Source organism: Sinohyriopsis cumingii, chromosome 9 (genome assembly GCF_028554795.1).
Source record: "Sinohyriopsis cumingii isolate HCF-2022 chromosome 9, ASM2855479v2, whole genome shotgun sequence".
Lineage (NCBI taxonomy): Eukaryota > Metazoa > Mollusca > Bivalvia > Unionida > Unionidae > Sinohyriopsis > Sinohyriopsis cumingii.
Genome location: NC_142969.1, coordinates 48,153,038 through 48,178,937, shown reverse-complemented (window position 1 = coordinate 48,178,937; position 25,900 = coordinate 48,153,038). Strand labels below are relative to the sequence as shown.

At 34.7% G+C, this 25,900-nt stretch overlaps 1 protein-coding gene across 1 annotated transcript in view; it reads right to left on the bottom strand.

Moving 5' to 3' along the window:
- Positions 1–25,900, bottom strand: part of LOC149791759 (uncharacterized) — a 100,845-nt gene that overhangs the window by 48,444 nt on the left and 26,501 nt on the right. The window contains exons 18-29 of the mRNA XM_089970261.1: positions 25,285–25,447; positions 20,349–20,464; positions 19,005–19,178; positions 16,457–16,563; positions 15,649–15,760; positions 14,892–15,149; positions 10,458–10,600; positions 9,633–9,864; positions 4,881–5,039; positions 4,338–4,495; positions 2,438–2,575; positions 468–670 (exon numbers count right to left, since the gene is read on the bottom strand). Of these exons, the coding sequence (XP_089826387.1) occupies positions 468–670; positions 2,438–2,575; positions 4,338–4,495; positions 4,881–5,039; positions 9,633–9,864; positions 10,458–10,600; positions 14,892–15,149; positions 15,649–15,760; positions 16,457–16,563; positions 19,005–19,178; positions 20,349–20,464; positions 25,285–25,447 (1,963 nt within the window). The remainder of the gene's footprint in view (positions 1–467; positions 671–2,437; positions 2,576–4,337; positions 4,496–4,880; positions 5,040–9,632; positions 9,865–10,457; positions 10,601–14,891; positions 15,150–15,648; positions 15,761–16,456; positions 16,564–19,004; positions 19,179–20,348; positions 20,465–25,284; positions 25,448–25,900) is intronic.

The window sequence follows — 25,900 nt, the reverse complement described above, 5'->3', positions numbered from 1 at the left end:
ACATGAATACCGATGCATAATGTATTATCAAAGTTGATTTAATGACTGCAGTCATATCATTTTAGTCATATTTAAAAGTTTTACAACTATGTAGTTAAAAAAAAACAAAGAAAAATATGGCTGCAGACACAGATGCACTGATGTGATATACGTCATGGAAATGTCTCCCCTGTTGTTCATTGAGCTCAATTGTTCTTTATCTTAAATATATGCTGAACAAAGTCGTAAGTTAATACCAACGAACATGCCTGAGAAAATGACCCGTCCCCCAATGTCAAACTACAGGATTAAACACACCTCTTCAGGTATAAATCAATCACCAACACATAATTTGCATAAAATTATCCTTGCAGAAACAACAATGTAACTAACATGTGCAATTGCATTTAAAGGTCATATTGCAATGGATTTCAAGTTCAATACTGCATATGATTTTTTAAAAAATTACAAAAAGGTTCCTGTCATACTTGAACATGGGTCCGTCGACATCACAATGACATGTGGCATTCTCTGGACAAGTGCCTGTAACGACGCATGCACATCCTACAGCATTCGTGTTGTATCCCGTCCCAAAGCTGGAAGATGCTCCTCCATTGTAGGTATTGTAGAAACCATAAGCAGGATTATTTCCATTAATTAATGGAGTATCCTTACAAAGGAACTGCACACCCTATAATAATGGAAAATGGCAAAGATCAGTTGAGTAAAAAGAAACGTAGTAGCAACAATTTAGTTGTTGTAAGAGTAAATGAGAGAGAGAGAGAATTATGTAATCGTATACTCTTGCTTGAGGCAGGGGAGTTCCACCCATGGTTAGGTTTAGAGGGCAGGAATGATCCCATGGGTGTGATTTCCCATTTCTACATGAATGTATCAATTATTTTTCTCTCCTTTTTCACAAGGAAGTAGTACTGTGAAAACTTGTTTTGGGTATCATCAGTATTATAACTTTGGAACTGTGAAGTGTAGAGTTGACAGTATTTCCTAAACATTATGATTAGGAACTCTTCCGAAAACATGGATCATAGTTTATAAGCAAGCATTACTCAATATTAACATTGTTGTCACTAGCATATTCACTTCATTGACAGACTCAGTGAGTGTACCCATACGAGATTACTAGAATCCTTCATAGGCTCTGTGCAGTTTTGGAAAATTGTTCCAAAGGATTCAAACTTTTGAGCCAGATATGGACATTGCAGAAAAACATTTCGATCCATGTGGTTGATAAATTTCCTTTCTAACACTGATGCATAATAAAGGATTATTTTTATTTTCCCATATTCCTGAACAAGCAAACGAGGGTATAAGTAAAATTGGTGCATAGTTTATAAATTGTTAATATTACTACAATACTTACTAATAAAATACTTAGTATGATTATGAAACTTTAATATCAACACAACTTTACAAAACATGCAGAATGAGTATAAAAATTTTGGTTTACTCTGAAACAATGTGTGAAAACTTTGAATGACATTTTAACATACCTAAGCATTCAACATTTAACATACCCAGGCATTCAACATTTAACATACCTAAGCATTCAACATTTAACATACCTAGGCATTCAACATTTAACATACCTAGGCATTCAACATTTAACATACCTAGGCATTCAACATTTAACATACCTAAGCATTCAACATTTAACATACCTAGGCATTCAACATTTAACATACCTAAGCATTCAACATTTAACATACCTAGGCATTCAACATTTAACATACCTAAGCATTCAACATTTAACATACCTAGGCATTCAACATTTAACATACCTAAGCATTCAACATTTAACATACCTAGGCATTCAACATTTAACATACCTAAACATTCAAAGAATAGCTACAGAGACCAAAAATATAATGAATATTCAACATTCAAAAATGTGCACTGAAGACTGTTTGTGCAATGATACAAATGTTAACAGGTAAAAATAATTCCACTCTTAATCTTTGAGATTAATAGCAAGACTCAAGTCAAAACTATTGACCTGGACTTCACTTTAACTTGAATTGAATTTTCCGACACAACCAATAACAAGAAAACAAAATTTTAAAGAAAAGTAATATCGGTTATGACAACAGCATCTCGACTCAAAATCAAACTGCAGAATCTGTACAGGTAGCTAAGTCAACCAGTGCTTGAGGGATGCTAATTTAACTTGCTGCTCATTTTAAATTGTAAGGTCATTTCAGTTATTGTTTATCTGTATTATTTTGCATGAATGTTCAATCTAGTTCAATCCATTGTGCCTACAAAAGCGGGTCATGTGATGTACATTAGCCATGTGATTCAAGATCGACACCCCCCTCCCCATTATTGTTGCTCATACATACATATTAAATCTGAAAAAGATGTATTTACTCTCATTGTTTCAAACTGGAATGTGATGGGCTATTTGTATCCCATATATAAGAGAGAGGGAGAGATTTACCTGATAACAGTACTGAGAGATAGTAGTCAGGGCATGTATCTGGTCGAAGGTTACATTCCTGTATGCAAGGGGGACTTGGAAAGCACCAGGTCCATTCGCATTTATCACCTGATATGTTGGTGATTTCAAAATTTCAATCTGTGAACATGCATAAAAACAATGATTTGTATTAGTAAATCAATCAGAAATACATATATATATATATATATATATATACATATATATATATATATATATATATATATATATATATATATATCTTTTAGAATCAAACAAATAAATACATTATTGAACAGATGGAAAATGTGTACCTTAAAAATATTCTGCATCTTAATTCAAGTTTCCAATTTTGCAAGTTGTCCCATTCATACAATATCGTCTGCTACCAAACATGTCAACTTGCCACTAGAACGGGGTTCTCAAGAATTTTGGTGGCTTATAGTCTGTTTCTAAATTCTTTAGTAATTTTCCCCCATAAACAAGATGTTGTAAACACATTACATCCTATTCATTGCTGTTTCTCTTCAACATAAAAGCTTATTTTTTTGTAAAATGTTGAACTTGACATACTTTTTTACAAGATCGGTTTAGTTTGCTTAATATCTCTTGCCATTTATTGGCATTGTTACATTTAATTTTGTAAAACTAGCTATGAACCCGACCTAATTACTTGACTGAAATGCTGACAGAAAGAGTCCAAAATAATATATTTCATTTCTATAGCCTGATAGATAAAAGTTACATCTTTTCAAAGCTGTGTGCAGAATAGGCCAACATATCGGCAGTCATGAAAACACAGGGGTGGTATCCTGTGTGTCCAAAATTATTATTTTTTTAAACAGAATATTCTGGTGACAACTGCCTCTTTTCAAACGATAAGCATTGCAGTATTTTATTTTTGTCAATCGGCTGAATTCGGTAAGCGCTTTACTTTTTTGTACCCCTCCTACGGATTTCAATAATAGAAATCTTTAATGTGATAAAAAGTGCAAGGAACATGGTCAATTCATTCACTGATTTATAATTTTTCTAACTTGACTGTGACTAGAGTGGCCCTAACACCCTCATCGTCTGTACATTAAATGATTAATGGAACTTTTCAATATAATAGATGCAAGTCCATTTTCAGCAAAGGGGTCTGTGCATGACTACATATGTACATACATGACTACACATGTACATATATATGTCGTCTGCTGCCAATATTTACAATGTTGTATCAAGCAAAGGAAAACTACCAATCTGCCTTTCACATGGATGTAACAAGCAGTTTAATTTCTATGTTCATGTGTGCAAAGGGATATAACTCCAAACTACGTTATAGTAATTTACAGAATTATCAGGCAGTTACAAAATAGGATGAACTATGTCACTATGTTGTCTGAAGAAAATAAACTAGCCCATAGTGTATGCAATAAGGCACCCCGTTAGAAAGGAAAGTCCGTTAAGCATGAATGGTGCAAGGGATGCCAATATAAAAGCCATTCTGGTCAGTCAGGTTAGAAATTATAAATCAATTAATCAAATAAGTTCTCTGCACTTTTTATCACATTAAACGTTTCCATTATTTAAATTGATTGGGTGGGTTACAAACAAATGGGGAGGTATAGTCAGACTATATGATGACATTGAAGACCGAGTCCATTGTACTTCCTCTATTTAATGTTTGATATGTGGCATATCATTCCATATCTACTTACTTCAACCGCCTTAATCTTAGAACTAAGTCAAGCAATCAGCAGTATCTAAAGTGACTCATATTTACAGGTCAACTCTCTGTGTCTCATTCCCAATGTTCTAGGGATCTGAACTCCCAAAATGATAGAAAACAAACACAGAAGTGGTACAGTCCAGGGAAAGTATTATCCTAATTAACTGAAAAAAGAAAAAGCTGCCTTACAGAAGTAATTCCAATGCCAGTCTGTGTTTTGAAATCACATACGACTCCAAAGTAGGATACGCCACCGCCCATGTCAGGGTCTATTGCATAGATGTTGTTGCGCAGTGGATTGGTCATCGCGTTGTTTGATCTGATCTCCTCACAGTCGCGATATAGGTCTGCAATCAAGGTACAGCAGCTGGCTTAGAAACTCATTAATTGACAGCAAGGTGTTCAATATGAATTAATGGGATCAATCTTTTGATATAATTAATCCTTATATTTGCTCAAGGACAGCATATTAAAAGTTAGAAACAAAACATTTGTACATGAAAGAGCAGGTGTTCTTTTTCCATAATGAACTCTTAACATTTGAGCTTTTGGGTCAAAAGAGACAATGTTGACCAAGAACTAAAAGATATCCAACAAAAGAGACAATCTTGATCTAGAATTTAAAGGCATACAGCAAAATCACTTCAAAAAAGATTCATGACAAAAATCAGCTTGCATTGTGCACTTTATGACAAAACAAGTTAAGATTAAAAATATAAAACATTTTCTAACTGTAGCATTTGAGTGGTCCAATCTTCAGGACTCGGATTCCCTTTCCCTTTCCTAAAATGATTTTGGTTATCGGTAGAACATCTTTATCAGCAACCACACCGCCATCAGATCGTTCCCCGGGGAGTTCACAGTTGCACAGTCCACTCTTACAGCCTTTGCCTGCGGAAGATGCAAACCATATTTTATTTTTCTTTTCAGAACTGTTGCCTTTCAAGATACATTACATTAGTCATTTTCCAATGGTTTGTACATCTTCATATCTAGTGGCCGAGTGGTCTAAAGCGCTCACCGTTCCGGATCACTGCCATCTCACCTCTGTCTGCGTGGGTTCGAGTCCAAGGCTCGGCTAGCGTGGGTACGTGGGAAAGCCTGCCAGTAGCTTCTCGTGGGTCGGTGGTTCTTCCCTGGGTTTTCCAGGGTTCTTCCTCCACCAGTTATACTGGCCGCCATGTATAGCCTATCTTGTGCTGAAAAATGGCATTAAACCCTAGAACAACAACATCTTCATATATTTATTGACTATTTAAAAGAAAGAAACTGGTGGATTGCAAATTGTAATTTTCTTTTTCTATTATAAGATATTGCAGATAACTTCTTACCAGAAGCTTTGTTATTCTATAGTGTGGAAATTGTGTCTATCATCTCGCTTTCAGCCAGATTTTATTCAAAGTGTTTCGAAGGCACCCTCTTTTGTAATCGTCAATACAAAATTTTGAGCAAAACCCTTGCCAGTTATGCTGACTTTTTAAAATTTTAACGAATTAGTTCTGAAAGACTGATATGGAGGGGAGGAATTGTGGATTATCAATGCATTTTTTTAAATTATCTTGAGGGGAATGATACTTTAGTCTTTTAAAATGAAAACTATATTGTACTGAATAAACCCCTTCATGACGTTTGGTTTGGATAATGACTGGTAAGGATATCTGTATTATGTTCAAGAGGAAACTATGGCAGAAAGTAATATTTACTTTCTGTTTTGATTCATCATTAAAAACAAGACTAATTATATCATTATAAATGTAATATATGTGTATGTGGTGATGTGGTCATTTCAAAATTTGCTTATGACATTATTGTCTCCAGTGACACCAAACCCCAGACACTTGTGTACTGTCTAATGCTGATATTGCAGAAAGTTGCATACCAAGTCACAATTTTATGTCAAACCAGATTCTAATGAAATTCTGTTACATGCCTTTCTGCTGGCTATAGTATAACATTCTTAGTAAAAGATTCACAAAGACATGAATACGTTTTTGTTACCCTTATATCGACAGTAAATGCACGTGTGTGTGTGTGCTTGTATGTATATGCCACCTATCTAGCTTTTTCACAAATTTTTCCTGCTTGCTCATTAATTAGTTCATTAATTAGCTCATTAATTATGTTTATAATGGAGAGGAACGTTTAAGTTGAAAAAGTTGTTTCCAGTCCTTTTTCTTTGTGATCATCTTGGTAATAAAATATATTTACACAAAACTCAGTAACAACATCATCTTGTATCCTTTGCTCAGATTTAGAGTAGAAGGCATAAACATGTAGGCGAGGTTTTGGTGGGACGAAACTACTAACTGGCCGTCCATTTAGTACGTATGCATGGAGGGGGTAACCCAAATACATACACTTGCGTATGGGTGGGTGGGTCTACTGATAATGTACGTATGCATAGGAAATGGGAGGGTGAAACCTCAATAATAATTTGTCTAATATGTAACCTGTTCGACAGTTTAGTCAGCATTTGAATTTTAGCAGACACTAGACAAACTGTTTAAAGTTATACAGCTTATTTCTTTGATGCAGCCAGACATTCAATGTTGGTGGACTATCTGTTTTATTAAACACGTTAATATTATTAATCCTTTATAGTGTCTGCATGGATAAAATATAGACCATTCTGTAGAACTGGGTGGGGGGGGAAGGGTGCTTCAAGTTTACTTATGCAGGTGGGGGGTGTAAAAAGTATGCATGTGAACAAGGGGTGAGGGGTCAAGCTTTACCAGGCTTTTGCATACATACTAGATGGATGGCCCCTAATATGAGCCCAAATCGAACCCCTACATCTTAAGTGTTTAATTCTAAGGTAGAATGTTAACCATCTAACTGTAAAGAAAATTTATTCTAGGATAACATTCCTGGGTGTGCAAATAGTTAATAAGGTTTTGTATTAATTAAAACGGTCAGAGTGGAGATCCAGAAATATTTATCAACTAAAACCTGGATAGAGAGAGGTCAAGATTTATTTATCAATTAATTTATAATGTATGGTAAAGATTTCCCACTGAAAATAATACTTAACTTTTCTAATACTATTGTTACAAGGTATAATTTATAGTGATGTCTACAGGTCTGATGATTCCACTACATATAAAACAATTACAGAGGTATACAGTTATCAAGTTGCACTGGTAAGCTGTTTAATAACAGGTTGAGTAACTAGCTGAAAATTATCTTATATTAATTGAAAGATCTTGGACTATATAATCAATGCTGTTCATAATCATTAGTATTCAAATGGACACAACCTACACACAAGCCATTAAGAAAAACGTTTGCTTTCTGCTTTAATTCATTTCATAATAGTATGAGATTATATGATACTACATAATTTAGTACATAAGTTTATTAAATCTGGTACTATGAGAAATATTTTGGATATTACTGATAAATGTATGATACTTTTAAATTCAGATTCGTGATTAATATTATGACTGGTAATGAATTTTCATGTATTCTTGGAGTGTGGCAAGGTGGCTGGCTGTCACCCATTTTATTATCAATTTTTTTTGACCTTTAAAAAGGAATTTATACTATTTATATCTTGTGGTATTGATATTTTTATGATAAAAGCTTTTTAAGTTTACTATATGCTGACAAAAATTGTTTTATTTTCAACTTCTCATATAGATCTTTAAAATGATTTAGACTTTTAGAATCTATGTGATAGATGGAAACTTAAAATAAACTTTCCTGAATCAAAGAATGGTATAGTTAGAAAATGTGTAAGATTACAAATAGTTAAAGAGTTTACTTATGGTGACACAACACTAGAAAATAGTAAAAAGTTTGCGTTATACCTTGTGTTTATCTGGGAGATTGTTTAATTAATACACAGAGTATGTTAGCTATCCCAAAATGCAATATTTTACTACTAATATATATTTCACTTCACTACTTTAAAGAAAAGTCATTAAATAGGTCTTCTTAAGTAAGTAATATTTCAAATACTGAGCTACTGTTTGTTTGATATGTGCCTTTATACCTGCTAATAATGTTGAAAAATCACACCTAGTTTTGTAGAAAGTTCCTAGGAGTTAAAACAAGAAATAAAAATGATTATATGTATGGTGAATGAACCAGAATCACTTTTAATGTGAAAAGATTATATCATGATCAAGTAATTAGTTTAAGATGACTTCTGGACGATTAGGTAAGATTACTACTTACAGCGAACCAGGTTTATTTAGTCTTATTTTCATGCTTCCAAGTCCAAAAAGTAAGAACTAATTTTGAATTAGGTAATATTGACAAGTTTGTACTTTCAAATAAATATTAACTGTTCAGAATAGGATGGAAAGGTTACAGAATTCTCATCAAGCTTCTTATTCATTTCAACATAAATGGTATCTTGGTAGTGTTTACATTTCAAAATGTTTATATAGCTAGATTGTGAGTGTATAGTTCAAAGTTAGGCTGGTAGCTTGGTAAGACCCTACAAACCATCTTAGGACATACCATGTTCCATGGAGGATGAGTATGAGTTGACTTCAGAACATTAGTTGTGCAGTTTTACAGTTGACTATAGTAGAACCTGTCTTGAAAGACCACCCTTTCTGCCAAAAAATAATGGTCTCTCAATACAGGAGGATTCTCATGACAGGTCATAACACTATATAACCAGTAAATCTGTGCAAAGAGAACCTGGTCTCTCAAGACAGGTGGTCATTCATAGCAGGGTTTCCTGTACATGTATATATAAGGGTTTTGAACTGAGAAATAAAAGTATGTATCTGAACAAATGATATTTAATAAAAATAATGACGATGATGATTGTTGTTGTTCTTTTTTCTTCTTAATTAGTAGTAGTAGTTCAAAAATAAGGTGTGATTTTTATTGCAAAATGAATATATCTGAAATCTTGGTTCTTGGATTTCAGTGATTCTTTCTGCCAAGTTCTTTTTTATAGAAAAATGTAAGTGTACATGTATGTTTGTGTTCAGGTTTTGCATGTGCGTGTGAGGTATCTGGTGTGTGCGAATGTGTATGGTCATGGTGTTTGCTTCCAAAGATATACTTTTAATAGATATCACTGTAACCATATTCACATATAGTACTCTCTGATTCCTATGTTCCAAGTTCCTGACAGCACTACGGAACCAAAGTAAGTCAAAAGTCCTATATTGTCCATGTAAAGAACAATACATGTATTTAAAATGTAAAATGTAACCACCAGTGGTGATTGGTTTTTAACTGTATGCTCAGTCTGTATGTTAATATAATACCATGTTCAAAGAATGAAATCACAGTAGGTCAATCATATGTGCAAATAATTAGAAGTCTGGATTACTGTATATCAGTTTCAAGTGGAACAAAGTGGACAGCATGGAATTCTTCAAATTTAAAAGTGGTTCTTTGATAGCACATCAGAATCAAAAATACAAAGTGTACAAGATAAAATGGTGGATTTCTTAGTGCAGTTTAACAGTGGTTTTCATTGGAAGTGATAATTCTAACTATATTCAAAACACAAACCTCCAGTATTTCCAGCCCAATATGGGAGCAGTCTGCCACTTTTGCTGTACATGCCAACAGTTCCAGCAATCACAAGACTGCCATTATTACACAATAGGTAGATTTCCTGCTCACAGTACCTGGATTTTAAGATCAGAGCAGTCATAAAGGCCATCTCATACACGTAGTATTTGATAATGTATGTGATACCACTGGGCGGCACAACGACCTGGTCTGTTACTGGTCTTATTTCCTGCAAAATCATTGTGCATGCATATAAACATTGAAATTTAACAACTATTATATGTTAACTGCTTATATATAGCTAATATAGCATATCGTTCAATATATAACTTAGATACAATTATCTACCCATATATAACTAATATATAGCACTCATCTGCAAATACCATAAATGTAGATTTGACTTTTGATAATATTTCAGCTGATAAGAAAATGCCAAGTTCATTCACAATTATAGCAGACTGTAGATCTCTGATGCCTCAGCGAAAGATAATAAGATTACACTCTGTGTATTTCGGAACATGTCATACAGGACATAAAATGATGAAACATATGAAGGTTGTAGTTTACACAATTTATGCCATTCATCTCTTTTACAGACACAGACAGAAGAAGTAATTGAGTTACATGATAGTGATTTATGCATCTTGCTGTGATACAGTTCATTAGTGTCACTGAAATAATTAAAAATATATATTCATTTTGCTCACTATATGAAAGAAAAACAGGTAACAGAATCTGTGAGCATCTCACAACTCATGAAATAAATGCATAAGTTTGTTGCGTCTTCCTAAATATATAAATACCAAGACCTTAACATACCGCCCAGCCTACAGGAGGGACAACACTCAGACCGCAATATACAGGGGATGGTTGTACAGGATCATACCAATCTGGGTCAATCTGCATCGTTCCAGATTCGGTCATCCCACCATTCCGTTTCTCCTGACAACTAGTGCTCATACCTGGAATTAAATATGCATCTGATATCACTTCAACATCATCATCATCATCATCAATCCCATAATCCAAGAGGTTATTAGGACACCACAGAGGACTTCACAACTGATTCTCTCCATCTTTCCCTGTTCTCTAAACCCTTTGGGAATCTCCAAACCCCATACCTGTCCACTGTTTAATGTTGTCTTCCCACCTCTTTTACTGTCTGCCTCCTCCGCATAATTGCACTGTGCCTTTCAATATTGTTTTTTTGCCAGTCAAGATAATTTTGAGACATGACTGTGCACCTACAATAGCTTGCATTTTCATCTGAATACATTCAGCAATTAAATTAACATTAGGAAAGTAGATGCTTCCCAATAAAATCACTAGCAGACGATATTCTGCCCATTTTACCTGAACAATGGGCAACCTGGCAGTTTCTCCTATGTGCGACCACCAAATTGACCATTTTGCACAAGGCACACTGAGGCAAAATCAACTTATAAATTACAAATATAGATACTAACAAAAAGCCTGATTTGCATTCTGTTTATGTTTGTATGTTTTTTAACAGGATCTTGAGATTTAATGGATTTGTTTCAACTTCCAAACACCATATAATATCAACGGTAAATTTGCCAGCAGGCAATGTTGGGCATCCTGCCAAATACTAAAAGACTGATGCTGATCACTACTGAGGGAATAATGATTCCTTCCTGCATGCATGTAAACTGTATAATATCAGGACAATGCAAATGGCGGTCACTTTATCATTCAAGATAGTACACAGGTAAGAGAAAAGGAAGTAAACAATATTTATTATTAAATAAAATCACTGGGCGAATCCAGCAAAAGCACTGTTCAGTGCCATAAGAGCTTTCAACTGTTCTGGTCTGCCATCACTGGAACATACCCAGATTCAGTTTTCCTGACCTTAAGTGTGAATAGTTCAGTCCCACAGCTATGGAATGCAACTTGTGGACCTTGTATGCTGAAGCTAGAACTAAGAGGAAGCACATGTATGATGGCAGTTTCAAGAAAGTACTGATCTGGGTTGAGCCATGTCAGCAATATTGGCTTATTAAATTCAAAACTGGCTAATCAATCTAATAAATCTTGCATTTAGTCCTCAATTCTGTAAGGTCTAACTGGATGTATTCGGTTTCAAAAAGAAACTTATGAAGCTTGGTTTTCGTCCCTTCCTGAGAATGAATCAACCAGAACAATTAGCCTGCCCAAAATATATCCAATCTGGATTATTATAATCATCCCAAACCATTAAGCATTGAGCTGTCTGTTGATTTCTACCCCAACACCACCACCACTACATTCCCCTGTTTGAGAAGATAGGCCACTACCAGTCTTGTCTGTCAGAATACGACTATTTTTCCAGAGAACTGCTTGTATCAGACACCATGATTATGGTACTGTCTGTCACAATTATGTCTACCTTTCCACAGAATTGCTTGCAACATAAATGAGACGCATATACTATGTTGTTGTTGTCGGGTTTAATGCCATTTATCAGCACAAGATAGGCTATAAATAGCAACACGTATAAATGGTGGAGGAAGAACCCGGAAAAACACTGGAAAGAACCACCAACCCACAAGAAGCTACTGGCAAGCTTTCTCACATCACCAAACTGGCCGAATCCAAGACTCGAACCCACGCAGAGGTGAGATAGCAGTGATCCTTAATGGTGACTGCTTGAGACCACTCAGCCACTCAGGGACCCCATTTATTATGTCTTTCATTTCAAGAATGTTGATGCGGAAAGGTATTTATTCTGTTCACCATCCACCAATGACTGTGGTGAAGCTGGTCAGCAAATAGGCTCCCCAATCATATGAACTGGTGTTTAATTTAATACAGGTTACAATTTCCGGTTATGGTATTTCCAGAAGAATTTCTATCTTAAGCTGTTATCTGCTGCACCATTCTAGGATGAAACACTGCTTCATGATTGGTTGATCAAGTCGACTGTAAAATGGGAGCCATTGGACTGGCAAGGCCATATGCAAAGGGACCTTGAAAAGGTGGCCCAGAAGAATCAAATCTACTGTTCGGATGAGTAGCCCAAGGATTTGCAAGAACTGGCTCACTGAGGTCTACTTCTTATAGGAAATTTCCTCTGCAGACTTGATCATCTGTGCCATGCACAAGTAAGGGAGGTAAACAGAGCTGAGGTTTGTAAAACATTCCATTAACTCTCAAAGCTGACATTCCGGAAAGTCTTTGAATTGCCTGGGTCCTGTATCTTATCAGTAAGATGGTCAAAGATTTCTTTAACCGTAGCGGTCTCAGAAAGAAGATAGAAGAATGAATTCTTAGTTTTCATTTTCCAAACATACTGCTGCCTTAGCTTTATTAGCCTGGCTTGTAGCTTACAAGGCTGGACTGGTTTAAAAGTGTAATTCGCATGCTCCATTGTAAGAATGGTCTAATTGGCTAACCGCATTTCTAGAAACCTCCACATTCCAAGGGGCAGCCAATATGTGATGGATTCACAGTCACTGAATATGGAGTACAGCTGGATGGATGGTTAAACTGACTTGTCGCTAGTTGTAACAGCATTATACTGTTGTCACTCATGGCAAAGCGGCTCATGCACATTTGCAAATGCCCAATACGTCAAGACATAAATGCCATAAGGCCATGCTCAGAGACACGTTGTGACGATCACTCAATGCACAGCCGAAATAAGGGGAAACACCAAGCCAGTACTAGAGGTTGAGTCACTTTTCGTCACCAGAAACTTGACCAGTCTCTTCAAGCTTTCTTGCAAACTATGGACGAAATCCCTTCTGACCACTTTGCATATACACTGCAGTTAGAAGTCCATTATCACTTTGTGCATGTGCAATACATATAATGCATGTCCTGGGTGAGTTTGGCACATGATATTGCCATTGCTAAATCTGAAATAACACCACCACCATCCACTAAACAAATCGGGAATAATAAACTGAAAATGTTTAGATGTGGCAAAAGACACAAATGAAAGAACACTTTAACCAGATGAGACACAACCAAAGCATGCCTTCATTAACTCTGGCATATATGGTTGTAACTGCTTAATACGAGATGATAAACAACGACATATATTGGAAAGACAATGTTGAAGTACAGCAACAATAAAAGAATACATTGTGCAAGATAAACACAATTCATACATGTTCCTGTGAATTTACAATCTCGCACTTTGCATATTTCTTCGTTATCATTTATCAGAAATGAAAAGAACAAACAAATCTGAAGGAAAAAAATGAAAGTGTTCAAATGAGTGAAAGCTGAATACTTGTAAGCACATAGCGGAGGTCAGGGGAGGTAAAGGAACAGGTTGATCACAGTTTCTTCCCTTTGTCTATATTAACTATAGACAGGAAAGACACTTCAAGTCACTATTATTAAAATTATTGACTTGTACAAAATTATCAGTAACTGATTATGCCCCAAAGACTTGTGCAGTTTGTAAAGACAATTTTTATTTACAACATGGTAAAATATTTTAAAGGAGTTAGACCTCTAAGATCTTAGCAGACTATAATTGTGATCAAGGAAAACTACCCAAGAACTAAAGGTAATGAAACTGAAGTCTCTAAACCGATTAATCTTTAATATATTAAAAATTAATGAATTAAAGCTAGTACTACATGTTTTCACGGTGAGAATAAAAAGTCACAACCAAACTGGTTAATTTTAATGTGTGAACCTTTACTGAAAAATAAAAGCAAAACTTAATGAAATCTTAAAATGCATAAAATGGACTTGTGCATATATTATATTCAAAATAAAATATTTTCTTACACATTAGAATCTACAGAATTTATATACATGTGTTGCAAAACTTGTGAAATTACAAAAGTTTTAAATCAAAACAAATGGTGAGTTATCATTATGAACATTGTGGCCAGACTGTACATTTGACCTTAGATAAAATGATTCTGCAAAGGACAGTAATGCATTATCTATTTAAATAAATTTTTCATAATATGTCCAGTGCATTATTTATGTCAATATTTATCATTACTCAAATACTGAGCATTGTTAATGAATGAAACTGGAATGGGAGATTTTTTTAGGTTATTTGTAGCATGTGGTCTCAGACTGCATTTACTACTGTACATAATTTTGGATTAAATGTTTATTTAAAAGCTGACAGTGTAAAGAATCTACCGTAAGCGAAAAGCACCATAGTACACTTGCCCGAGCAACTTCATGCGAAAGGTATAGAGAATGGGTTATATGAGGTGTTGGAGTGTTTTAAATCCCAATAGACATAAATCCTTGCAGTAAAACCAAGCCCCATACCAATCTTCCAGTCATTACAGCGAAGGTCAGTCAGAGAATAGCCCGCTGTCCTTAGGGGTATGTTGCTGCCAGGACTGACTGGGTCCAGCGTTATGCAGATTTTACACACAGCAAGTCGACTGCGGTCATGTATCCAGTCCCCATCTTGCCTCTGGATCTTGTCTGCCATATCACAGTTGCATTTAGCAAGTGGTCCTCCTGCACAGGTTCCAGTAACACCACAGCTACACGAATCCATGCCTCGACTTCCGGCCCAACCTGTAACAGAATAATTTTGATTTTGAAATATTTCAAATATATCTGTTACTGATTCTTCATAATGCATATCATTAAAGTAGGTGTAGTATCATAATACAAGGATATATACTTTAACATTAAGCGTGCGATATGAAATTGTAGTGGGGGGAACTTTTTGCATTGGTTACGAAAATAAATATTGTTAATTTTTTAATATACAAAATGCCTTAAGTGAGCCTTATTTCACATCAGGCTTTCAATGTCAGTAGTATAGTATAGTGATTCCCGATAATTACCCATTCATTTGGTTTTGAGACTGTCGTTGCTATGTAAAACATAATGAGCGTACTAGGGAGTTACCATGAAGGTAATTCAATATATAGTTTACCATGAAGGTAATTCAATATAGAGTTAACAAAATGAAAGATTCTACAAGCCAGTTCAGGTCAGATTACATTAAAACACGCTTGAGTTTCACAATACACTATGCCCTAAATGAATAAAAAGTGGATATACGAACCTGGTTGCAACTGACCATCGCAGCTATAATAATTGGAATGGTTAGACAGTGGAGCATATGTACACGTTTCCATCAGTTGCTGGGTACAGTAAGGAGAACTGGCAATCAAGGCCTAAAAGAAAAGCAAATCATCAACAAATGGCACAAAATTCAATAAAACTTTATGTAGGACACGGTTATGTGACGCAGACAAAGACTTAGTTGAAAGGTTTCTTTACCTCACATATACAGAAATTATTTGACTGTATTTGATATGTTAAGAGTCTACTAGGACATGACACCAAACTTTCTTCTTCATATTTTTGGATAATCTGATAGTGTGTGCCAAAGAAACAAAGAATACTTAGCATATAAATTTAGAACTACTCCAGACCTAACTATCCTAATAATGAATTCAAGCTTCGCATATAGAACATCTATTTACTTTATATGTAAACATACGCATTACCATTGCAGTAAGTAGACCTGGTTAGATAATAACAAATGTATACATGAACACCTTACAACTATGAGAATGTATGTTCTTGATGGATAACCTATAAATCTAAAAAGTTTGTCGTATATGACGCAATGTTCTCTAGAAGTTTTGACAAAATTTCGGAATGATCAAAGCAGTGTGACATTTTAATTGATTTGTTTGACAAATACTGCAGCAGATGACTTTGCAAGATTTTCCTTGCTCCATTTTTCCATCAGCTAAATTATATTTAATTAGAAACATAGCAGCTTTGAAAAATAAATCAATCCTGTCGGAACTATCTTTCAGAAACTGATGTCAAAAAACAACCCTAACAAATGTTGCTCGCACCTGAACTTGTTGTGGGCTGACAGGGCCTTTATTGTTCTGGTAAGTTATGTTATAGCATGTAGTCACCGGTGAGCTTGGTTGTCCCTGGGTTGTTGTGTTCGTGTTATCTACATAATAAAAAACAAATAATAGATAAATATGCAAAATTATATATATATATATGAAAGTAACTGAATTACATAAGGCAACAGTGAAAGCTAGCTTTGATGAATTGTCTATTTTGAAACATCAAGCGGTGAATGAGATCGTTGAAGACATTGTTTACAGTTTGTAATTTTATTTTTCAAAACTTTCATGTCTAATATACATACATTATTTACATCCTTATGCCTAACTGCACCTGAATCCGGTGTTTCACGCGATCCCCCAACTCACCCTAATATTAGTGAGCCATATGGTCACATGACACGATGATATCAAGGAAGTGATGTGTATAATCTCAGGAGTTCACTGCGCATACACCCGTGGTATTTCGAAGAAGCAAAACAAAATTGAAATTAAGATATCTTCACAAGATATCACCGTGCAATCTGTAAATATGAAGTGAGGAATTTAAATTTGTTACGGTTCGTTTGCTCAGAGAAAAATTATATCTGGCATTAGCATGTTTGGAAACATTTCAGTTGACAAATAATGTTGTCTCGAGGTACATGGAATCATTGACCTCAAGACAGTCTCAAGCATGTCTTCGTTAGACAGTTTTTTGATTCGCTCTACAAGATCCCGGGCGTGTTATATTATTTAAATCAAAGTTAGGTGGTAACTAAGCTTAGTACACCATACACAGGACAATACTTTGTACTCTGTATCAGGCATGTATTTGGATCGCATCCAGTTTAAAATTCATGATGCAATAGAAGCAATCCATTTTGGTTTTTCTTTGAATTGTAGTCATCATTTTTCCATAGTAACAAATGATGATGCTGATGTTAGGTTTCAACTGCCGTAATGGTTATACTACACTACTACTACTACTAAATATGTATGAAATTTTTAGGCAAATTCGGATTCCATCTGGATTTCACGTGGATTCAGGGTGTATTCCACCTAAAATCTCCAAATTTCAGACGGACTCTAGACGGACTGGGAATACAGCTAAGTTAACAGACTGAATCCGTCTAATTGTTAAGCATTCTATTTCTATATTCCTCGTAAAGGATAACTGTAAGATGGAAAAGTTCTGATTGTTCAGTTCATTTTCTTACTGTAAGACGGATTTTGGACTTTGATTTTAGCAGAAATGTTAGGCGTAATTTTGAACTTTATCAAAAGAACTACAATCATAGATGAACCTTTGGACTTAGAAAATTTAGCGCAAGGCAGATTTTTGACTTCATCTGATGTTTACTATGAAAAATAAGTTGTTTGTTTTGCTGCCTATTAAAATATACTATACAAAAATCATACCTTAGTGAAAATATGACTGAAATTAAAGTGAAATCGCAGTGAAAATGTTGTGACATTCACTCAAATGTCCTTTTTTCACTAAAATTATGGTATTTTGCCAAATTTCAGTAAATGTCACTGAGATTTAACCAAAATTTCTGAAAATATCAGTGAAAATTTGAGAATGAAATTTCAATGACTTTGCCAACATTTCTGAAAATATCAGTGAGAATTTGTGATCGAAATTTCACTAAGATTTTGTCAAAAATTCTGAAAATATAGCCATATTTTTTTATTGCAATATCATTAATATTTCAAAAATATATCAAAAAGATATAATAAAATTTGATTTTTGCTTCTTGTACAATTTTAATGATTTTCAGCAACATTTATATTTCCTATTTCTGATAGCTGATGAAATAGAAACACGTGTTTGGTCCTAGATGATATTTGCCAGCTTGACGCGGTAGTAACTGTTGGTCTTGGTGTGGCTGGAATCACAAGCGTGATACACACCATAGATGCACCAATAGGAATCATCATCGCAGTTATATCAATAGTAACTGGTGTCTCTTGTGGTGATAGCAAATTAATTTGGATACAATTACATTCACAAATACATGTCTATTCAGGAGTGTTTGTAGCTACAGATGATAGTTTCAATACGATTAGTAAATTGTTTTAGGTGGATATTGAGGATAAAAGAAAAAGTTCGAGAATGATTTGGAGGAAATAAAAACTCACAGACAACTCCAAGCACAGACAGGAAACCGGTTGGGGTGGCAGATTTGCAGACAATAAAAGTCTAGTAAAACCAGTTGTCACATCGTAATAATGGTTACCATAATAATATGTTAATAGGTGTTTTGTTGATTACCGATCTATGTCACAGCTTTACATTGGATTTCAGAAATATGTAATCAATCAAAACACTTTCATATAGTTTTCTTTCTTTCTACATTAACCATTAAATCATCATCTTTATTAACAACATTAAATTTCCCATCCTGAAAATGCACTGCTTTTTTTCGTAATATATATTTGCATTTTTGGTGATAAACAGCATCATTGCTTCTGCTTTTTGATCATTTGTTTTTTTAGTCTATGATTTCCATTATTACTACCGTTAAAATATTTTTCCATTTTAAAGAAAGAGAAGTACCTCCGGGCTTGATATACAGGATGCTGACAGTGGCATCGCACGTCACCATGAATGGCAACACGCCACCTGGTCCATCCGGGTCAATAGTGTGGTCACCATCAGGAACAATAGACTCGTGCGGAAGTCTTTTGTACCAGTAGAATATCTTCAGCTTGGAACAGCTTGGGAAAATTTCTGATAAAGGGACCGATACAAATATATAGATATCATACGTACAAATATTTTGATAACAATGAAGTTGCTAATTTATTTGGAGAAATCAAAATAGATTTAATGAATCTTGACATAGATAACCAAGACAAATTTTATTCACGTCCGTCTGTGGATTTTATACTCTTCTGTCCTTCTGTATGTGACACGCCTGTCTTTGGATTTACACACGTGTGTCAGTGAAGATGTCCTCATCTGTCTTTGGATTTATATACATCTGTCGTTGGATTTATACATGTCTGATAATATATATATATATTTTTGTGGATTAATATATGTCTGTGGATGTACATGAAACTGTACGTGGACTTATATACATCTCTTGATTTATAAAGGTTAGTCTATGGAGTTATATACATCTGTCTGTGGATTGATATATATCTGTGGATTGATATAAATCTGCCGGTGGACTTATACGAGTCTGTAGGTTAATTCGTAGATGTCTGTAGGTAGATTTAAACAAACATGTCAGTTGATTTATACATTTCTTTTCTTTTTTCTAAAATATATTTGAGTTTGACCGTGAACCATATGACAGTACAATTATAACCAAAATAGTTTTACCGTTGATGATTTTAACAAGTTAAAATAAAAAAACACTGATAGCACAAGTCAGTATTCGGTGATTTTTCACCTAAATAAAAACATTATATGGTATTTAGATTGCATTATGGTCATGCCGATAAGAGTTTTTGAAATAGTATCCATAGAAAATGCTATGAATTTAAAGGATACGTTTCAACTTTGAAGAACAATCAACGTTTATAATATTCTCATTGGTACAATGTATTTTACATATATAAATAATCTGGCTTAACAAAATTTTTGCATATTTCTTTATTTACCTGTTGCCCCAAATAAACAGATTTGATGGAATATAGAATTTTCTGCAATATGTCTTTTATGCGACATTCGGTATGGTTTGCTTACAGCTTAAAAATATTCGTTGCTACAAAAATATTGTAAATCATGTGCCATTAACAAGAAGTCATTTTTTAAAATGGGGTTAGGGGTCGACAGTTGGTGGTGGGAGTTGTAGTTCTGTGGCAGGGACTAAAACAACTAATTAACAGGCATGGCGTACTCAGTTTTTCTGACAGATCAGTTGATTTACATTAGTGAACTAATACTTACCGTAGCACTTCAATGGCCCAATTTTGATCCCTGCTGAACTCTGCGATCCAATATTTGTGAAGTTCAAGGTCATTATAGGTAAATCCTGCTTGTTCACAATGCTCCCAGTATCAGTCCTAAAAGGAATGAATGAATGAATGTGTGTGTGTGTGTGTATGTATGTGTGTGTGTGTGAGATTTGGATTTTTAACTTGGCGTTAACAATTTTTCAGTCATATCGCTATGATGTCCTCAGTGAGGCAATTTATTGTGATGTCTAGCACTGAGGCATCATGTTGCAGACATGTAGCATGATGTGCCACCAATGGGGGCTCATATCGTTGCTTAAAATTGACCTGTCATACATGTACTATATAATAACTACAAGGGAGGACAATTCTCTCCTTTCTCGCACGACCCATTTAAGAATAAACGCTGTTATTTCAAGCCACATTTCACATAGTGTAATAAATCTGGAACCGATGTTTAGCTAAGGCATTCGACGGTGTATCCCTATCAAAAGTTTGACTTATTATCATACCTTTAAGGAATGCCAAATCATTTTCCCACGGTACCGCTCAAGATGTAATTGATCATGCCCGCTTAATATGCAAGAACAAAGCGCTGAATGGAATACTGTCCTCTTCATTGGTTAAAAGAAAACGATGTCCTGTATTTATCTATAACTTATTTTCAGATGGCCAATGAGAAGGTAGTAATCCATTGAGGGCATTGTTTTTGCATATTAAGCGGGCGTGATCAGGTACATATTGAGCAGTACCGTGGGAAAATGATTTGGCATTCCTTAAAGGTATGATATTAAGCCAAACTTCGGACATGCATACCTAGTCGAATGCCAGAGCTAAACATCAGCATCAATGTGTTACGCTATGTGAAATGTAGCTTGAAATAACAGTGTTTATTCTTAAATGGGTTGCACGAGAAAGGAGAGAAATGTTCTCCCTTGTACATGTAGTTATTATATAGTACATGTATGACAGGTCAATTCTAAGCAACGATACAAGCCCTGTGGTCCCACCCAGTCACATTATCCCGACACCAGGCCAACCAGTCTAGGACTAACCTCTTAATGCTGAGTGCCTAACGAGGCAGGTGCTAGTAACATTTGTATAGGTCTTCAGTGTGATTTCGCCGGGGTTCAAACCAGCGACTTTTTGCATCCGAGGCAAACACTCTAACAACTACTAGGCCACCGGAGTGGTCGCTAAAAGGAATAACAGTCCACTCAGAACTTCTTGGATCTAAAATATAGACTTTACCATAAATACGGTATTCATTCAAGATGAAACTCAACTTTTCTGAAGTTTAATTTTAGAGTACAAGGAAAACCCTTATAGCCACGTAACGCTTTCATCCTAGGTATGGCCGTGTGCTATTTTATTGCATCCATATAGCTAATGCATACAACCATTCCATAAACATTATAAGGAGCTGGTACTATCATACTTTTTTGTTTTTTCTATGGATTAAGCACATACGTCTCATCAAATCTCGGCAAGTGATTACCATTTTGGGACCAGTGAAAAATAAGGTGGGACTAGTGATGAGTAAGGTGGGACTAGTGAAGAGAAAGGTGGGACTAGTGAATTTTCTGAAACCACTTGTCCTGGACTAGCGGTTAAAAAAAAAATTTGCTCAGCCCTGAACAAGATATTGTCTTCTTGAAATTCGTTTCAGCAACATGTTATTTCGAATAAAGAATAGATGAGAACATGGATTATATTTTAACAGGTTTGTGAACAAGATTATTTGGACATATGTCTTTGGTACTAGAGGCTATCCTAGCATGCTGGGAGGAAACAGAGGTACAGAGAAAGGTATGCAGCTGCTATACAAGTACTTCTAATTTGGGGAAAGACAATTTCCTCTCCGAAGTACATTCATTAGAGTCCTAGTGGAACATTTCTAGAGTTCTCATTTCTGGAATTCATTTTTCATTGATCATGAAACAGGATGGACTTTTCAGCTTAAGTCTTTTGGTACGAAGTTTCCCACGATTCTGGTTCATGAAATTTCTCAAGGTAGCAGTTTTTAAAATGTGTACCAAAGATATGTACTAGCACTCCAGTTTGCTTACATTATTAACCGTTATGGGTGCAAACGCATACAGGAATACATATATTCTCAAACAAAACACACATTCACGGACAGATATACGTATGGGCTGGTGGATGGATGCCAGATAGATACCCTGACATGCAGGAAATTATAATGCCAGGCCACATCAGTATTAACAGCACAGGTAGTATTAGGATTTGTTTTCTTTGAAAATATATGTACTACCAGATTAACAACATTATCAACATTCTCTTGTATTACCTTAAGTGACTGCAAATATTAGAAATAATGTCCTACCTACCTACATCTATGCATACTTAGACATACATATGTGATCTTTATTGATTTCCTTTAAGAGTTTGCTTACAAATGAAATGCCATGTAGCATGTAAATATATAAATGCAAAAACAATAATTTCTTTTCAAAATTATTAGATGTTATTATGCTGATACATTTTGTAGATATATTGTGATAAGTCAAGACTATGTTAACTACAGTTTGTGTTATAACCTGAATTCTAGTGAACATATTTGATATGGCGTTTGAGGGGGATTGGTAGATCACAATGAAGGTTTTTGATATTGGATACACTCCTGGGGAGGCGGGGACGGAAGTAACATTTTGATAGGTGATATGGACCTGTCCTTTGTAACACGAAGTCCATCTGCACAAATTGACTGAAAGTGGTCAGATATAAATCGACAGAGACAAAATAAAGGTTCTTTAATGTGTGTATGTGTCTTTTTGTCTCTGTTTTCAACAGAGACTTAACATGAATGACTATAATATTCTGAATATATTTGCTGATTACTGATATTGCTGATGTTGTTACTCTAACAATTGTTGAATCTCCTAAGAATTTAAGATTTGTACAGGTAATCATTTGGGTAAACGATAAAATTTCTCAACTTCCAAATGAAAACATGCTCTGTTAGAGAATAAATTCTAAATAGGCTCAGAAGGACAAGCTGCGATTAAGAGCTGTCCAAAGTTTAACCGCCTGGATGGGCCTAAGTCATTACACCAGTTAACATAACAAAAACACATGGTTACTGTTGTTAGACCCGGAAATCTTTATTATTATCTGTACTTCTCGAGTTGTTGGTAGATACATATAAAAACAATGATGACAAGAAAATATTTTTTTTTACCTGTAAGCTTAAAAATGTTATTAAAGCATATGATCAAGTTTGTGCTTATAATGCAACCAGAGAAACCTTTAAAATTCTTAAACAGATCCTATGCTTTTCAGACTTTTTAATTTTATGAGCAGGCAAAGGAATAAAAAAACAGACAGAATATATATATATATATATATATATATATATATATATATATATATATATATATATATATATATACATACATATATATATTTTAAATGAAAACCTCAGCGTAGACCTTTCTCAGTATGTTATTGCTAAATTGGCAGATTATTCAAAACTTTTCTACCATGCGAAACTAAACACCAATAACCATCGTGATTCCATAAGTACTCTTGATGGATAACTGTGGTAAGAGGTAAATTGAAAAAGCATTTTACACAGATATTACCAAAATACATAGTATTGTAGCGATCTGAATTAAAAATAGCGAATAACATCGAAACAGCTGATTTAGCAGGATTATATTTTGACCATATGACACAGACTGATGCAAATTTCTTATCTATCTTCTTGCGAACACTATTTGTCATTCATATAATTCGTATATTTTTAACGTGAGATTGCAATTAAGAAAAGAACACTTGTAGATCATTTCAATGTAATTTTGGATTCTGAATAATACATTTATCATGAATTTCTTTTTTATTATACCAATGTCAAGGATATAGACCAGCATGTAACATTACCTGAGTTTGAGTAACATTTCGTAATTAGTGAATCCTTCTCTACCTAAATTCATTTTTGATAGCCTCAGTGTGAAGAGCGAAAACCTAATAAAACTGAAACATTTGTTTCTTTCCCGGGTAACTGTGGTACAGAATGATAGAAGATTTACAGAGCAAGAATTCTAAATAGCATCACATGAATTTACAAACCATATATAGCCGGGCAACATGGCTGAAGAAAACAGAGCAGAGAGGAGAAGTAAATGAAAGATAGAGGTCAAGTTCCGTGAGTAAGAAGCACACAATGGTAAGTAATCAGGTTAATCAGAGATAAATGTCGCAAATACTGAATGGCATTAGGATTAAGGTAACCAAATACTGAATGGCATTAGGATTAAGGTAACCAAATACTGAATGGCATTAGGATTAAGGTAACCAAATACTGAATGACGTTGTTAAGATAAAGGTAACCAAATACTAAATGACATTAGGATTAAGGTAACCAAATACTGAATGACGTTGTTAAGATAAAGGTAACCAAATACTGAATGGCATTAGGATTAAGGTAACCAAATACTGAATGGCATTAGGATTAAGGTAACCAAATACTGAATGACGTTGTTAAGATAAAGGTAACCAAATACTGAATGACATTAGGATTAAGGTAACCAAATACTGAATGACGCTGTTAAGATAAAGGTAACCAAATACTGAATGGCATTAGGATTAAGGTAACCAAATACTGAATGGCATTAGGATTAAGGTAACCAAATACTGAATGACGTTGTTAAGATAAAGGTAACCAAATACTGAATGACATTAGGATTAAGGTAACCAAATACTGAATGACGTTGTTAAGATAAAGGTAACCAAATACTGAATGACATTAGGATTAAGGTAACCAAATACTGAATGACGTTGTTAAGATAAAGGTAACCAAATACTGAATGGCATTAGGATTAAGGTAACCAAATAATGAATGACGTTGTTAAGATAAAGGTAATCAAATACTGAATGACGCTGTTAAGGTTAGAGTAGGCAAATACCTCAATGTCAAGTCGTTCAAATCACAGTTGCAATTTGTTGAACTGTTAGAACAGCCCCCGTTCAATTTACACTGACATATGTTGCCCTGCACACCTGTACCCTCAAAATAAGATTTTGCAGCACCGTCAAATGTCTTCCATGTCACAATAGGTTGACCAGACTCTGAAAAACATATCCTCATGAGACAAATTTCCTGAAAGAGATGTCAAACATGCAAGATTTTAAACCCATATACTTTATTTCAATGTGAACCATATTCCGCCTTCCTGTGATTATCATTTTTTAAACCTCAGGGTTGGTCTTTACATTTCTTTTATTATTTATTATTAAGTATTAATGTTAAGTACAATTGCAAAAAGTTTTAAGATTGTAACGAGAACAGTTAAACATTAATATAAATTAACAAATTAAAAGATGTGTTCTCAACCAATTAAACTCAACACAGCTTGAAATATGAGAACAAATTCGACTTAACTCAGGATCTCAACTATTAGGATGTGAAAACATAATACTTTAAACAAACTGTTGAACTGTATGACTTGCAACAATTTGTGAGTGAAGAGAAATTGACCATAATCCGTGGAACACGTGCAAAGATACAAGCAAACATTTCAA